We start from the raw sequence: 17281 nt of genomic DNA, 5'->3' as shown, positions 1-17281 counted from the left end.
GCACACAACTGTAAACTGGTGTATTGCCAATTTGAAACTACTTTGTAAAAGAAAAACACATTTTTACCAAGCAAAGTACTCGTAAAAGCTTTTTATTTTACATCATTCAAGTATTTTATATTATTGAATGAAACAAAATGACTATTTAAAATAAATAACTGAAATTTGAAGTTATCCACGGTAAAGGCGAATGATTGTGGAAAGGGAATTCCCCTTCGATTAGTTCCAGCTCAATCGAACATGGATGGAGCGCTTGAATTGCATGCAACTGGCCTAGATTGCTAGAACAGATATACCTGGACAGACAGGTGCAGGTGTATGTACATATCGCGTGTGAATCCAAGACAAAGAGAGAGTCTGGGGGAGTCTTGATTTAAAAGGTAACTATAATATATGTTTTTATCAACCTTAGTCCTTAGTAAATTTAATTTCCAGTTATTTCTTTGTTATAAAAATATAAGGCTAACAACAAAAAATTGTTTGGTTGTCCTCGGCCTTATATACTCTTCGACTTCATTTTCGGGCCGCTCGTGTTGTTTTATATTTTTGAATATAGACAGATACTAGACTTCTAAGTTCTAGATCTATATATTTACTTTTTTGGAGCAATTTTGGATGCCAAACATACATGTACCATGCATGTTGCAATAATCAAAACCATGATCCCCCGGTACGCAATTCTGTCTTACACAATGTTCATTGAAATTTGTATAGACTTCGCACCCGATGAGACTAATTATAAAAGGGGGTGTAGCATGGCAAATACTGGTTAATGCCATCTACGACTTCTTTCAGACATCTGCACGTAAACAAATGGACTTGATTAACGGTCAGCACGCGCTAGTATTCGCAAAACAGACCGCAGTTCTCCTCGCGCTTAGGTTTCTTGGATGTTGCACGCACGTGAATACTGCAGTCGCGTCGTCCATAGTTGTATTATGATCGATTGGCTTCGAGTCAGGCTACAAGAAAGACATGTAGTCTTGGCACGCTACACCCCATTTACACAATAGGGGCACTGGTCCGAGAATAAGGATCGTCCGCACAAACAGGGATCCTCTTCGTAAACGCAGACTGACGCGTAGGTGAAAAATAAGGGTTCCTTGACGATTTTCTTGATGCATTTTACATTGACTTTGTACAGAGACTTTTACGTTATGAGCGATAAATCCTCGGGAAGACGGACACCCCATAAAATAGATGGTGAACTGGGGGTATTTTAATACGCGGAAACCGCGTTAAGTGTCAAGCTCTGGCTTTTTAGTCTAATAAGTTCAGCCTATGTATTTAGATTTTTCTACAAATTAATCAAAGAGAAATAATTGTATAGCACAACACAAGTCTGTACCAAATACTGATATTCTCACAGATTACTGAAATATAATTTTCTAAAATATTATGTATTTACTTATTTTGTCTTCAGAACAGGAGACAGAATTAATTTGCAACTACTTGCTTACCAGCTGGAGTGAGACTAGGAGGATAGTTTTTTGCCTGGCAGATAGAGAGCCCAGGGTCACAACAGCTCTCAGATGTTGCGTCAAGGTTGTATTCGTGCCGTTGGTGTAGCAGTACTGTGGAGCTCCGCAAGTCGATCTGTACACATCACATCCGCCCAGCAGAATCTTACCAGGGTCATCGTCAAACAACCCTTCTATTTATCAGCTGCCTTTCTACTGAAAAAGGCTATCTGGAGAATCAAGATGGCCACACCTCCATATAATCATGTGACACAGGTTGGTGATCCTGTCCTTCGTGGTAAGAGTGATCCTGTGCACCCTCAAGATATCAGGACTAAAGAGTTTCAAGATCTAATTCAGAAGATGGTGGGTGTTATGAGGAAGACGGGTGGGGTGGGGTTAGCTGCCCCACAGATAGGCGTGGCCCAGCAGGTGTTCGTCATGGAGTTCACTGAGAAACATATGAAGGGATTTTCTGAAGAGATCCAGAAAGCTAGAGAGATGGAAGTGGTACCCCTCAAGGTGTTTGTCAACCCCTCTCTGAAGATCTTATCAGATAATCAGGTGGTTCTTACAGAGGGATGTCTCAGTCTTACAGGATTTTCTGCTGCCACACCAAGAGCACATGAGGTGGAAATCACAGGTAATCATGTCAACATCCAATTACTGAAAGACAGAATTGATACAATCATAATAATAATAATAATATTTAGATTTTATATAGCGCTTATCACAAATGTCTCTAAGCGCTTTACAAATATACTATTACCCCGGCCGGTCATTGGATTCAGTGCTTGCCCGCACACAATGTGTGCACAATCTCCACTCCCTGTGGAGCATTCCATCCAGGCGTTACTTGACGCTCAAAAACTGTTTGACCAGCAATGACGGTCGCATGTTAATTTTTATAAATGAACTCCTAATGATTACATGATTAGATTAAGAATGCCTTCCCCTTCCATCTCCAATAATTTAAGGCTTTAAAAAAAAAACATAACAAAAGATGTACAAAGGGAAATTCAAAGTGCTCCGCTAAAGTTGCAAACCAGATTATGTTATACCGTAACTAAGTAGTATTATTTTGCACTATTGAGCTTTCCTAATACATTTATCATATGATATCAGTTAGAAGTTTGAATTTTATTTTATGGATCATGCATACAATTTTGATGGACTAAAAAGCAGAAAGGGAAAACTCATTTATTTATCCGGTCATCATTGATTCCGTGTAACCACTCTAGATTTTCTTCCATTGTGAATTGCAGGGTTAAATGAGAAGGGAGAGCCTGTGACTTGGCGTGTCTGTGGATACCCCGCAAGGATCTTACAGCATGAATACGACCACCTTCAGGGAACCTTATACATTGATCGCATGGACACTCGGACCTTCGCTGATCTCCAGTGGCCTCAATGGAATGAAAAGTGAATCCAAAAAAGCAGGCAGCAGTCTGATGTGTGTTCACATGGCTTGACAGTTCTGTGTTAGGGCTCTTAGACATTGTTTGAAAGAACTTGTCAACTGGCCTACATTTATATGTTCAGAGCTAGAGTCAGTCCTTGCCCACAATGCCAAATTATGAGATACAATTATGCGTGATAAAGAGATAAAGACTTTCTTTCTTGCATGGACATTACTCAATAGACCATTTTCGTTAAGTAATCAAATCTAATGCACAAATCTTGTTCAGGAAAGAACCATAATTTGTTTTGGAGATGGAAATACAAAAAAATTCACCTCAATGTGTATTCATTGATTTTGTTTATTTTCTTGGTATGGAATGAAGATAATTTTGTCGCTGTTTTCACAAAGTGACGGTAGTGAAAAAAAATTGCATTCACTTTGCGTTACGATTTTCCTCACTACCGTCACTTCGTGAAAACAAGGACGATTTGTGCAGTATTAAGACTTGGACATGTTGACAATTGGTGCTTTGCCATAATTGAGCGAACTAAACTGAATCATGGTAATTCTTCAGGGGATTTTATCCTGGCTTAAACTTAGTCTGCTTTTGAGAATGCCTGCCTTAAAGTGACCTATTACAGTGGTCATGTTCTGTTATGTATTTCTTGTTTCTTATACACTGGTCAGTATAGAAGTCTATATATTGTGCAACTATATTAAATTACTCTGTGAGGTTTTAAAAACTCTGTGAGGTCTTAAAACTATAAAAAGATGTGACTCTTTTGATATGTACAATTATGTAGTTCTTGGTATTGAGTGACCTATGGAATTGAATTCGAATTTGTCTTATCCTTCATCCTTTTTAAATTTTCTACATTTTAAATTTCCTACATTATTTATGATAATGAGATACATTTAAATCCCACTATATGATAATGATAAAGAATATGATATTAAATAATGGTAATAAGAAATGTGTTTCAGAATAATTGAAAAGTTTAGGGTTCATTTAAATTGCTCAAAATTGTACTTTCAGAATAGATTTAGCAAACTTATTACAATATATATGGTATCACCAGAATATCAGCAGAAATGAGACATTATTGTAGAAAAGGGTTTTCTTATGATCTGTTTATAAAACAACAATTACTTTACAAGCAGCATCTAACAATTACTTTGCATATGAGTGACAATATATACTCCGCTTTTGATAAATACAGTCTGTTGGAAGCATTCAAATACATCTGTTTATCATGATTGGTGTAAACATGTCTTCCATGATTTATTTCTTCATAACATGAACTTTAGTCTTACACAGGGTAGCCCAATCAGTGATCAGACACCGTGTACCAAGGGTTCCTGTATTCATGTGAAACATTGCCACATGCATCCAGAAATAAAATAATGGTAAATGTTAGATGGGACAAATGTAGCATTAATTAACAAAATAATATATAATTATTTCCCTTGGTTTTTTAAGTATCTTTCTTGAAGTATTTTACCTATATGGGTAGAGTGAATCTGGTGATTAAGAACGATGTTGTAACAAACTGTTGTCTTAACCAGGTATTTTGCTGGCCCCATCCTTTTGAAGTCTATTGTTTATCCTCTGGCATACAACAAGATTTTGATACAGCACTTAATTGTAAAAGCCATCTGCTTTGGAAAGAATATCATCACTCATCAGAGTTTCTGATCTTACCTCTAAAATATATAAAATATATGAATTGCATGACATTTTGCATTTTCACAATGTGATTAAAAGTTTATACAAGTCATAAAGTTATATATCTATGGTATTGCTATTTTCTGTCCAAATAGTATCTACATGAAGATATTATGTTATAGTTGCATTTTCTTTCTTGCATGAATACTGAAATTCAAGCTTAGGGTAGAAGAAATTTTCAATCCTACTCATTGGATGGAAGGGGGCAACTAATGGGAATGCATATGGGACACAAAGGCAATTATCTATATGTTACCAGCAATTTTTAAGAATCAATTGTACAACTTACTGTAACTATGCACTTTGAAAAGTGAGTCCATGAGACAGAGATATAGAGGCAGACACAAAGGAAGAGAAATGCATGGTATGAGATAATTAAATTATTAAAGGATCGAGGGAGATAGGGAAATATAGTTAAATATATAGGAGGGGATAGAAAATAGAGAGGATTGGAGAGGAGAGAAGTAGAGAAATGGAGAGAAGTAGATCGAGAGGAGGGTCGAAGAAAGAAAAATATCTGAGAGAGTGAAACAGAAAGGAAGGAAAGAGAAAAATATGAGAAATCGACGTGAAGAAAAAAAGGAGGAACTTGAGATAGCGAAAAGAGAGAGGAGCCAGAAGAATTGCATTTATATTAAAGAGGTGAATTTGCAAGGAAGAAGAGAAAGAAGTTATGAAAGAGCGAAGTAGATTGGAAGGAGGTATAGATGAATATGAGAGATTGAAACAAAGAGGAGAGAGATAGAGAATGAGAATCGATGTGCCCATGAGAGAGTGAAATTGGAGTATGCAGGTGTGTCGAAGGTGATATGGGCAATGCCCTGAAATGAAACTGATGGGTGATATGCCTGATTTTCAGACAACACCTGTATTTTTTTGTATCATGTACAGCAGTTTTGGGTTGGTTGATTTTTTAGGGGAGAAGAGGAGTTCCAATTAAGAAACAGAAATTTCCTATATACAGTCACTGTGCAAGCGGCGCCTAACCGTTAGACGCCTATCCGCGGCGGGCAGCGAATTTTTTTTCCGTACTCGAGAGAGCAAAAATCCCATGTGCGCATGCGCGTGGACTTATGATTTCTCTGCTACTTCCCATACGAAATGTACATGTATTCGCATGTACTGTGCACGATTCGCGTTCTACGAGTAAACGATGGCATAGTAGTCTTCAAACACAGACTCTGATTTGCCAGTTTGACAAATCAATATGCGTATGTGTCGCGATGTGCTTATTCAAGTCTGTGTAGTTGTATGATTCAGACCCAGTAGTGCATATGGAAATACATTGCAACTTGTATAGAATGGTATAGTAGTCTGCAAGCACAGACGCTAATCTGACAGTTTGACAACATACTAGTAGTGTGCTGAGAAGTACTTTATTCAAGTCGCCAACTTGTATAGAATGGTATAGTAGTCTGCAAGCACAGACGCTAATCTGACAGTTTGACAACATACTAGTAGTGTGCTGAGAAGTACTTTATTCAAGTCTGCGTAGATGTATGATTCAGACCCTACTGGTGCGTGCGTTAGAAATGCATCTCAATGTGTAGAGTGTAGTATAGTAGTCTGCAAGGACATAATAATATATTGTGTATTGATGAGTAGTGATTTTATGCAAGTTTGTGGAGCATTTTGCGGCATCCCAACAAGGTTTTTCTTTGTTTTTAAATCAATGAAGGACATATATACAGTGCGTATAAAAAAGTGTACTCAATTTTGGTAGCTTATAATTATAAAGTTATAACTTATGCGACCTTAAGTGGCACAACACAGAAAACTACGAAAACTTGAATAAAAGCACTACTCAATACACAATAGGCCTATATTATTCTGTCAAACTGTCAAAGGAGAGTCTGTGCTTGCATACTACTATGCCACTCTATAAGTTGAGGTGCATTTCCAATACACGCACCAGTAGGGTCTGAATCATAAAGCTACTCAGACTTGAATAACACTATTTTGTCAAACTGTCAGATTAGCGTCTGTGCTTGCAGACTACTATGCCACTCTGCAAGTTGAGATGCCTTTCCAATACACGCACCAGTAGGGTCTGAATCATAAAACTACACATATTTGAATATAAAGCACTACTCAAGACACTATGTTGTCAAACTGTCCGATTAGCGTCTGTGCTTGCAGACTACTATACCATGCTATTCAATTTGGGATGCATTTCTGTAAGCACTAAAATGTCTGAATCATACAACTACTCAGACTTGAATACTAGTACTATTGCTACGCACGATATATTATGCGTAATTGTTTTGTCAAACTGGCAAATCAGAGTCTGTGTTTGAAGACTACTATGCCATCGTTTACTCGTAGAACGCGAATCGTGCACAGTAGATGCGAATACATGTACATTTCGTATGGGAAGTAGCAGAGAAATCACAAGTCCACGCGCATGCGCACATGGGGTATTTGCCCTCTCGAGTACGGAAAAAAAATTCGCCGGCGGGCATAGGGCCTCCGCTCGCATGTTCGCGCGCAGTATCCAGTGCTAGTAGTTCACAGTGCTAGTGCAGTGCAGTGCTAGTGCAGTGCAGTCTGGTCGAAAAATTTATTTTGCTCCTTGGATACGTGAAGCGCAAAAATGTCGCCGAGTAGATACTTTGCGATATTCTTTCTGGCATTCTTCGTAATTACGGAGGTGAAATCAACCAATCCATTCTCATACGCGACTGTGCAACAATGTAGGTCTATAGAAAATGGAGAATTTTACTACAATGTGGCAGAATTAAAGTGTAGTCCTTGTGGAGATAACCAAGAAACCACAGCTGATGGTAAGAAGTTTGTAGACTAGTCCGACACGTGTAATTTTCTGCTGGTAAATTGTAGTAGAATTCTATATTAATACTTCCTCCATTTTGATTTTCACTTTCGTGGGGGGGGGGGGGGGGGTGGGTGGGGGGGGGTGCAAAAGGAACTCTTACCTTGTGTGTGTGTGAGTGTGTAATTAATTTTTTACAGACGTGTATCAATCAGATATGATTATTTACGTCTGGCCTGGCTCTATCTGGGGACTGACTTTTAACGTCGCCATCCGAAAGACGTGACTCACTTTTCGCACACACAGGTCTAGGTGCATTACTATCCTGGCTGTGTATTAAAAGCTGTGCTATTGATTCTCAACATTTCAAACACCACTGTACAAAACTCAACTGATTTCACTAAAAATCGGTAGACTACTTTAGTGACGATTGATGACATCTAAATTAGCAGCTGAAATGCGTCCGAAATCACCCCTTCTTGCACGTACCAACAAATATTGGACAGTAGCCTTAACTTATATGCTGCTCTAGACTGAATTTTCCGTCTCTTTCGTTCATTAAGCCTCTTATTTGGGTAGGGTCGGCTCTCTCTTTAGAGACGGAAACGGACTATACGTACCGCCAAATGTGTGGGTTAGGTGTGTACATTTACACACCAAACTTGCACACACACAAAAAAATCTTGCAGCGGTAGTTTAAACTCTCGCTGCGCATGACGTCATCTAAATCTCATCCCTTATAGTCTACGTCGAAGGCAAAATGATTGTAACAGAAAAACTGTGCACGAGCTACGAGTTCGTAATGACATGCACAGATTCCGTACAATCATTTTGCCCTCGGCGTAGACTATAAGGGATGAGATTTAGATGACGTTATGCGCAGCGAGAGTTTAAACTACCACTGCAAGATTTTTATCATGGATGTCGATTTTGACCCATAATTTCCTAAAAAAGGACCATTAAACGGATTATTTCAGTCAAGTTGGTAAGTAGAACCGAAGTAGTTAAGCCTAAACCTAATTTAGTAATTCTGGGATAAGTTTTGCAAATTTGGTGTGTAAATTTACACACCTAACCTACACATTTGGCGGTATAGTCCGTTTCCGTCTCTAAAGAGAGAGCCGACCCTACCCAAATAAGAGGCTTAACGAACGAAAGAGACGAAAAATTTGGTCTTATGCTGATTTGATACCCACTTTTTTGCAAACATTTATTCTTAGTTATTAACCTTTCAAGAATCCAATATTAGATATTAAATTTTTCATTTTTGTTTAACATTTTTCACTTTTTATTACATTTGACTGAAAATATGTTTGAATGAACAACCTTCATGTTGCATTATGCACCTGTTTCTACCGGGTAAGTCAAGAAAAACTAATAGCTATTTTTCATCCAAACATAATTATAGTAGAACAAATTCTTGGGTGAGATTAGCAGCCCATGCATGGCACAGAAGGACTTAAATTTGTGACTCTTGAAGAATGATTTATTATCAACTTTACCTCCCTCCCAGGCTTATCATGCAAGTGCACTTCCTACTTCAAAATGACTCAGAATCAAGGAGGTCCTGATATACAGTGCACAGTATGTCCACCCGGTCAGGTAAGTTATCATGAAAAAGGGTCTAGAAAGTAGGCTGAAATTTAGATACCCACTTGCAGATTTTTTTTTTGTTTAATAGAAATTTGACAAATCATTCAAATGGTTGGATGGAATTGAATTGGAGTGGTTTTTTAGATATTCACAATGAGTAACCTCATAAATTTGCAAAAATTTGTAGTTGTGCAATTATAATGTAAATTTATAAAGAGATCAAATCATAAGGAGGTAAGCTAGTTTAAAAATAGTAGAGCAGTAACATTTACTTATTCATAATAACAAAGTCACTGAAGCATATCATGTTCGGACTATACTTGATCTGTCCAAGGTGTATTGTGTTGGATGTGTACCAAGGTATTAATGGATCTCCTGTTTTGACAGGTGTGGAGTGGTTTCACTCACTTGTTGTGAATCTCTTTTTTCTTTCTTCTATTTCAGAGAGCAACCCTGGATGGGTGGAACTGTATAGCCTGTGACATTAATCAGCTAACAGGAGAATGTCAGGCTTGTCCAGAGGGTCAAATTGGTGGTAATTAGTTACATACGAGCTATGATTTTTATTTAGGCTCCCCACATTTTACATTATGTTTACCTTGCCTGTTATATCTACATATTTCTAAATTTCGTACTTTTTTTCTGTACTTTATTCTTGATTTGAAATCTTTTTTTTTTTTTCTTGTGTGAAATCTACTCTTATATAATATATGCCTGTATGGAAAAAAAATTAAAAAGAATTTTAATTGTTTTTTTTATGTAAAATGTGGAATAAATAAACTTCTAAACTTTTTCTAATCTTTACCTCATGTTAAATTTAGAGGAAAAAAAATATGTTGGTATTATGACTGTATGACACATGCGAGTGCTTCAAGGACGATTTCTCTACCAAGTCAAATTCTTAATGTCAACATTGGATGCAAAATATGTATCATAACCTAACATAACCTAAACTCAAACCTAATTGCAGTCCCAATTCTCACACTTTATCTTTGATAACATAAAACTGGGACATTGCTTTATGTCTATAATAAAATGAAACCTGGAGCAAGCAATTATGTGTGATCACCGGATATATTGTATTGCTTTGTTTCTGTCATGAATTTTTTTCTGCATTTGTTCTGAATATTTAAGGTACAGGTAACAAAATTCTTTTGAACATGCCATGTCGTTGAATAACCTCACCCATGGTTTTCTTTCACTTTGAAATGTTTTAATAGTTGAGTATACCATCACCAGGGAGTTATTAAGCAACAGGACCTGTATGCCTTGTTCCAGCACATCACAACCTGATGGTTCAGCTCTCGAGTGAGTTTAACCCTTAACCTGTTGACTACCGAGTTCTCATATTCCTCATAGGTTTAATACAGGAACTAACCTGGTTCTAGTAGGCAGTGGCTTGAGGTGGCAAATCTGCTAATCATTGTCCACATTTTATCATTATTGTCAAACTGCATTCACTGTATAAAACTTGAATTGATTTTTTTGGTTAATGAATGGAAAACCAACAGAAATTTTCAACAACTCCTATGTACACAAAGAGCTTATAAAGTGATTGCATTTGGGACTTTTGTGTTTTTCACATCGAGTCTGTGGACTGGTTAGATTATGTGCTTTAAATGTTCTCAAAAACACATTAGTTTATTTTGTATATTAAAACCAGTTCTGATAATGCTTGTATTCCATGTTTTAAATACCTATTAAGTAATTTCCTGAAATTGACGAAAAATATGTAGTAGATTCATATGGGTTAGATGCTGCTTGTAAGTGTCGGCTTGCATGGTGATGTAGATATACAGTAGGTTTGCGGGTGCACCATGTGAGAGAGAGAGAGAGAGAGGGTTGAGGAGTCCTGAAAAGGACTCTGACTCGGTAATCTTTCTTGGGGGTGTGTAGAAACAAGACTTAAGGAGCAAGGAGCACAGAACCAGCTTCAGACTCAGCGATTGGGATAAGTCCACCATCGTCAAACACGCCCAGCAACACGAACACACCATCGAATGGGATAACAGTCATCTCATCTCCATAATGAAGCACTGTCATACACGCCGAATCCGAGAAGCCATCGAAATTCACCGCCACAACACTGTGATAACAACAGTCCTTTTCAGGACTATACACCCCCAAGAAAGATTACAGAGTCAGAGTCCTTTTCAGGACTCCTCAACCCTCTCTCTCTCTCTCTCTCGCATGGTGCACTCGCAAACCTACTGTATATGCCTGGGTTGTAATGTAATTTTTAATATTTTTTGATACCGTTCTCATGAACCCATATAAAATTGTTTGAATGGAATACTTATCATAGCCTTCAACTCAAATGTAAGCTTGTCTCAATGTATGTATACAAAACTAAATCATGTGAGTAGGAAAGCTAATAGTATCACTATTTTTCCCTCTCCGGCCCGGCCCGGCGCACCTTGTAGATGTGGAAGATGCCCTCAGAGTTACATCGCAGAGAGTCTGACAGGAAGCTGCGATTGTCCCACTATTAGTCCAGCGGTATGAAGAAACAAAACTTTTATATTTCAGTGGAACAGAAAAGAAATATTGTGAACAATAATCAACAAACGATTGTATTATTTCCGACATGCCCATTTGAATGTAGGAAATAGTAAACAATGATGTAGTTTACCCGCAAATATAAAGATATTGCTATGCAGAGATGCCAAGATTGCCAACCCTCCTTGATTTTCAGGGAGGCACCCTGAAAATTTGTTTTGTGTATACGTCACTTCACACAAATTTCAATGCCTCTCTGAACTTCTGAAAGATTATACTAATTATGCTGTATGCAATTGATATAAACCTCCCTGATTTCTGAAATGAATCCTCCTGAATGTAAAGGTTGGCATATCTGCTATACTGTATGTTATCCCATTGTCTGTATGAAAAACAAACAACCATGATTTATTGTCCTCATATATTAATCTAATGGATATTTTCTATTGTTTAAAAGTGTGTATCTTTGTCTTTGTAGTATGTTTGAAAGTTATTAGCAAAGTATATTAAATTATGCTATCATAGGATGCGAGAAGGCGTTATTTCATTAAATTTAGTTAATTCTTTTGAAATTCCTTGTGTTTACTGACAAAAAGGGGTCATCATTGGTTGATATTTTAGCTTCATTTTACCACATGCTTTAGAGTATTTTTAAAAATTTGCAATCGATCATTCATCTGTCTCTCTCTCTCTCTCTCTCTCTTTCTTTCTATCTTGTCGTACTATTTGTTATGACCAACAGAACGTTGATGTATGCTTCCCAGCATCAATCATCCTTCCAAACCCAAGCTCAGGAGCCTTCAATGTACCATACAGTGTGAGTAATTGTCTATTAAAGATAAAGAGCAGTTATGGTCATGCGATTGCATTGTGATAGAAACATTGTGGAATCGTTCAGAAAAGGTTAATCATCTAGCATATAAGTATCGGTGTGTACTGCAAGTGTCTGGAATCATCAAAATGATAATAAATTTGGCCCAGTCTTGGTAAAGTTACAAGCACTGTACACAGAAAGATGTATATAGGACTACGCGACACGTGTGCGACACGTGCGTTATATCTATCAGGTCCAAATAGATATAATATTTTACCAAATATATCAATTAGTACCGGTAGGCGGTTTCTCTGCAAATTTGTATCATTACGTATTAGTCAAAACATATATTCTTTCACATGATTGGTAATAAAAGCTTTCATTTCATTTTTTTGAGAGGAGGGTGTTTCCAAAACTGATCTTTACCTTTAAGAAAAAAAAAACAAGGCAGTAGTATCTAAGGTGCATAATACAACAAAAGTATAATATTTTCATGTTATGTCCATGCCCTTCACATCACCTAAACAACATTTACCAAAGATGAGTATCTTGATCAAAGATGCAATCACTATTTATGGCCACTGAGTATTATGAACAAATATGAAAGATTACATATGAATATGTGCACTCACTCTTCAAGAGTTTCTATCCCAAAGAACTATTACAATTATGATTCATAATGTCTATATTATAATGCCTTTTCTTTCACTCTAACTCACTCTTGTGGTTGGTTATTATGTTTTTACCTGACTGCTAAGAAAGCATAAATGCTTGTAAGTAACCAACCAGACGGCCAATGGCTTTAGGTCCTCTCCGAGGGACCTTGTAATGAGGATTAATGCCTTACCAAAGGGCACTAATGCATCGAATTGGTTTCGTACCCGGGTCACCGGATTACGAGACCACTGCTCTACCGACTGAGCTATCGCACCTCCTCTATTTCTAATAGGTTTTCAATTGTCTATTTCTCCTGTGCAGGTCCTTGATCAAGACCAACTCACGTCATGGTTCTTTCAGGAAAACTTTGTGGAAGTTCTTGGCACATGTCAAGTAAGTAACATGTTGCCCCTTCTCCTTTATCAGGATTTATACAGAGTGAGGAAGATTATGATTCAGTCAAATCATCAATACATTGAGACTTGTGTAGAGAGACCTCTCAAGGGACAAAAAAAAGGTGATTTTATTTGTAAATGGTCTTTACATGAAATAATTTCTTCAATATGTTTTTTTTTATTAGAAACAATTTTCAAGAGAAACAGAAATTGTGGTCTACATGGACAGGTTTCTAGTATGCGTGTGGACATCAAAGCCGTTTTGAATGAGTATTTGATTTGTATTACCTCATTATATATAATGATCAATATATTAGTTTGTGTTGGCTTGATTGATTGCAGAATTATCGTAACTTCACTGGATGTCAAACCTGGGCTAACCTATGTACTATGGTACTGACTCGGACTGATCAACAAGCGTGTCAAGATTACAGGAATTATGTGAATACCATCACAGAGACAGTCAATGGTATTGATGAATGGTAGGTTTATTCATTCATTCATTCAGTGTTATTTCAAGGCTGCCTCATCAACGGTTGGAATACTGTTTTTCAAGAGGGCCTACCTACATTAAAGGTCATACAAAGTTTTGGTATGGGGTCATAAATTTGGTTCAAATGAACTTATTGGAAGCATATGCGATCCTACAATATTCAGTGATCGTTGTCGCGGTTGAAATCGAGTCTTAAGTTATGAAATTATAAATAATAAACTCTTTTTGTTGTATAGCTCCCCCTCAAGGTCAATATATTAATTAAGGTATATATATAATGTTTTTTTACTAAAATCGACCGATTAGCTATTCACATTTGGAAATTACATGTATCACAACTACATATTCTGAGATTTTCATGGTTGCAGCTACCAATTTACGACCGTAGGCGCTATTTGAAATTTATCAAAATTTACCAGGAGCACCAGTAAATTGTTATATTCAATTTGTCTCGAAAACAGAAGTGTTATAGGGGCTAAATTTTCTAGTGCTTATAATACATCCACAGGGGCATCCAAATATATCAAAATTGTAAAGAATCACTATCCATCCAATTTTCAAAATTTCCCAAAACTTTGTATTACCCTTAACAGATAATTATAACAACATAAAGCTGCAAACTGTAGGGGAGATTAGCTCATAGGAAAACCATCATTCAAGATCATTTTTACACTTTTCACTTTGTGTAAAACAATGTTTAAGAATAGTGCTAGTTAATTCTCAATTACTTAGAGTTCCTTTAAGTTCATTATTCAAAGAGTGCTCTGTATGTATTTGTTTTTCCATAGCATTGTTAATTTCAATCTCAAATACATGCCCTTTTGTAATTTGGGAACAACATAAGATTTTAAAAAATATCAGTGTTACCCGTTGAAGAAAAAGTATTTGTTATTAGCCTGTAGAGATACCTATGGATGCCATCAACTAAGATTCTTTCTGGCATTAATTACTGTAGGAAAGCTGATATGCCCTGGCTGTATTATCAATCTGGTGAAGCTGATATGGATCTTTTAAGCAGAGATATTCCAACCATCTTCACCTTTGATAGATCTTCTGATGTAAGTTCTTTCCCCCTCCCCCTTCATTTTGAGCATAATTATCTCATTGCTTTATTTCATTGCAAAAATATTGATACTTAAGATTTTAGATCACATGTACATGTTTCTCTTTGTCTCATTTTGAAATTACAGGTTTTTTTTCTTTGACTAGTGTTTTGTTTTTGCTGTGATTTCCAATTTTTTCGGGATGATGTCAACTTAAAATTTATAACTAAACTTTGAATCTTGGAAGAATGACTTCTTTCAGAAATGTTACTGTATCTATAAACATTATTTTACCTGTTTATGCATCAAAATAGATGAAAGAAGTGACTAAAAGTCAAAAGTAAAAGTAAGATCTAGCTATCTCTGGGTTTGAGTCATACTTATATTAGATTGTTGATTTTTCTTACTGAACAGGATAGTAAACTGAGGCTAGTAGTAGCACAGTACACACAAACAGGACAGTTTCTTGGAATAGTACCTGTCACAGGAGGCAAACTACAGGTAAATCAATTACCATTAAGTATGTGTACTTTAAAGGTAATACAAAGTTTTGGTATGGGGTCATAAATTTGGTTCAAATGAACATATTTGAAGCATATGCGATATCCTACAATATTCAGTGATCGTTGTCGCGGTTGAAATCGGGTCTTAAGTTATGAAGTTATAAAAAATACACTCTTTATGTTGTATAGCTCCCTCTCAAGGCCAAGACAATGTTTTTTGACTAAAATCGACCGATTAGCTATTCCTGTTTGGAAATTATATATCACAAAATGTTCTGAGATTTTCATGGTGCAGCTACCATTGTACGGCCGTAGGCGCTATTTGAAATTAATCAAAATTTACCGAGAGCACCAGTAAATTTTTATATTCAATTTTTCTCGAAAACAGTAGTGTTTTAGGGGCTAAATTTGATAGTGCTTATAATACATTCACAGGGGCATCCAAATATATCAAAATTGTAAAGAATTAATATCCACCCAATTTTCAAAACTTTGTATTACCTTTAATATCAACCATTGTTTTTGTGTCCTTGTTTATGGGTTGGTTAGTTGGTTTCAGGGAAGCCGGTCTACCAGTTTACCCATTCCCTGCTCATCATTGGGTTGTATCATTCCGTTTAGAGAAGGGTTTGTCTGTTCAATGGGTCGACACTTTGCGGGAGAGTAACTCTTTGTTTTGGTTGACTAATGGAACAAACAGCTAGGAGACTGCTTGAGGCAAACTTTGTCAATTGAACACTGTACATGTGCTTTAGACTCCAAACAATGGGACGGTCTTTGGGTGCATGTGCATGATCAACCGTAATTTTTGATCGATCGGGTGGGTGGTACATGTATAACATTACTTATTATAGGCTCTGTATAAGCTTGGCTTGTTAGAACTCTTGTGAGTAATGTGCCGCAGGATTCCATATCCTCAAACTGCTGGCGAACAGAGCAACAAGACCAAGCTCTGTAATTATTAGGATCTCTGTCCAGTAGTGCCGTGTTTGTGCCATCGAACTGGATCGATCAAATCAATTGATTCATAATATATATATATAATATTTTTTCCCGTAACATGAGACTAATTTTAATAGTTTCATACTATTAATTAAATGCAATGTTTAAACTGTTATTGTATAATTGTTTTAAATGGGGGCACGCTACAAGAGTCCTATCTCGCACCTCGGGGCAACGTGTCTGACACGGCCGGTTGTAGCAACTACTCCGAAGATCAAGATACATTAATATTGATCTAAGGAGACACGAACGAATGATCAACCATGACTAAAGTGTTGATCTACTTGAGTCTTAACTACCCCTATAACCCACACCCCCCTTCCAACCCATTGCCTACATATTTGGATGGTTCCTGTATTAAAGCCTATAGGAATGAAAACAAATCAGAAATCAATGGGCCAACAGCATCAAACAATATCATGTCATCAACCTGCATCACGTTCTCATGGTTTGAACCAAATCATGAGACTGTGTGTTGTTATGTCAAATCAGCAATGTTGATGAACGTGAAGTCATAATTCAACATTGTTATTCAAATCCCAACAGTTTTGCAAGGATACAGAAGAGAAAATGGATGCTGCATATTCGTTCGCTACAACATACAGGAGCAGTGTAAGTTCATTAAAGAGTTTTTAGAAATAACTTTTATAATAATTATTTTACTACAGCCCTCTATACCACCTCAAGATAATCCTTCAAGACAAAGTGTTCATAGGGCTGCAGATGCTGTCAAACAGTTGAAATACCCAGGAATTATACTGCCTAGTAATTTCTATAATTTGTATTATGCATAGATATGTATATTGAACTTATTTACAAGCATTTATGCAGCCTCAACAAGTAGAATTTACCATCAGTACCCATTACCTAAAACATGGGCAAAGTTTTTTGAAGTAATTCCGGAAATGAGACAAGCTTCTCATA

General features: G+C 36.7%; 2 protein-coding genes across 4 annotated transcripts in view; both read left to right on the top strand.

Annotated features, from left to right (window-relative positions):
• Positions 1-179: 179 nt before the first annotated feature.
• LOC586099 (peptide deformylase, mitochondrial) lies at positions 180-4648 on the top strand. Its single transcript, XM_785894.5, has 3 exons — positions 180-380; positions 1424-2103; positions 2726-4648. The coding sequence occupies exons 2-3, from the start codon at positions 1533-1535 to the stop codon at positions 2884-2886; spliced, it is 732 nt and encodes a 243-aa protein (XP_790987.4). The 5' UTR covers positions 180-380; positions 1424-1532; the 3' UTR covers positions 2887-4648.
• A 2498-nt stretch (positions 4649-7146) lies between these two features.
• The window catches only part of LOC586120 (meckelin), a 36042-nt gene continuing 25907 nt past the window's right edge, over positions 7147-17281 (top strand). For all 3 annotated transcript variants that reach the window (XM_030975289.1, XM_030975290.1, XM_030975288.1), the window contains exons 1-11: positions 7147-7371; positions 8872-8960; positions 9396-9486; positions 10172-10259; positions 11375-11450; positions 12193-12267; positions 13243-13314; positions 13659-13798; positions 14765-14867; positions 15267-15353; positions 16904-16969. In XM_030975289.1, coding sequence (XP_030831149.1) covers positions 7182-7371; positions 8872-8960; positions 9396-9486; positions 10172-10259; positions 11375-11450; positions 12193-12267; positions 13243-13314; positions 13659-13798; positions 14765-14867; positions 15267-15353; positions 16904-16969 — 1077 coding nt within the window. In that variant the 5' untranslated portion in view covers positions 7147-7181. The remainder of the gene's footprint in view (positions 7372-8871; positions 8961-9395; positions 9487-10171; positions 10260-11374; positions 11451-12192; positions 12268-13242; positions 13315-13658; positions 13799-14764; positions 14868-15266; positions 15354-16903; positions 16970-17281) is intronic.

The sequence above is a fragment of the Strongylocentrotus purpuratus genome, unplaced genomic scaffold, assembly GCF_000002235.5.
Source record: "Strongylocentrotus purpuratus isolate Spur 01 unplaced genomic scaffold, Spur_5.0 spur5_scaffold_8, whole genome shotgun sequence".
NCBI lineage: Eukaryota > Metazoa > Echinodermata > Echinoidea > Camarodonta > Strongylocentrotidae > Strongylocentrotus > Strongylocentrotus purpuratus.
This window is presented reverse-complemented; position numbering and strand designations above follow the sequence as displayed.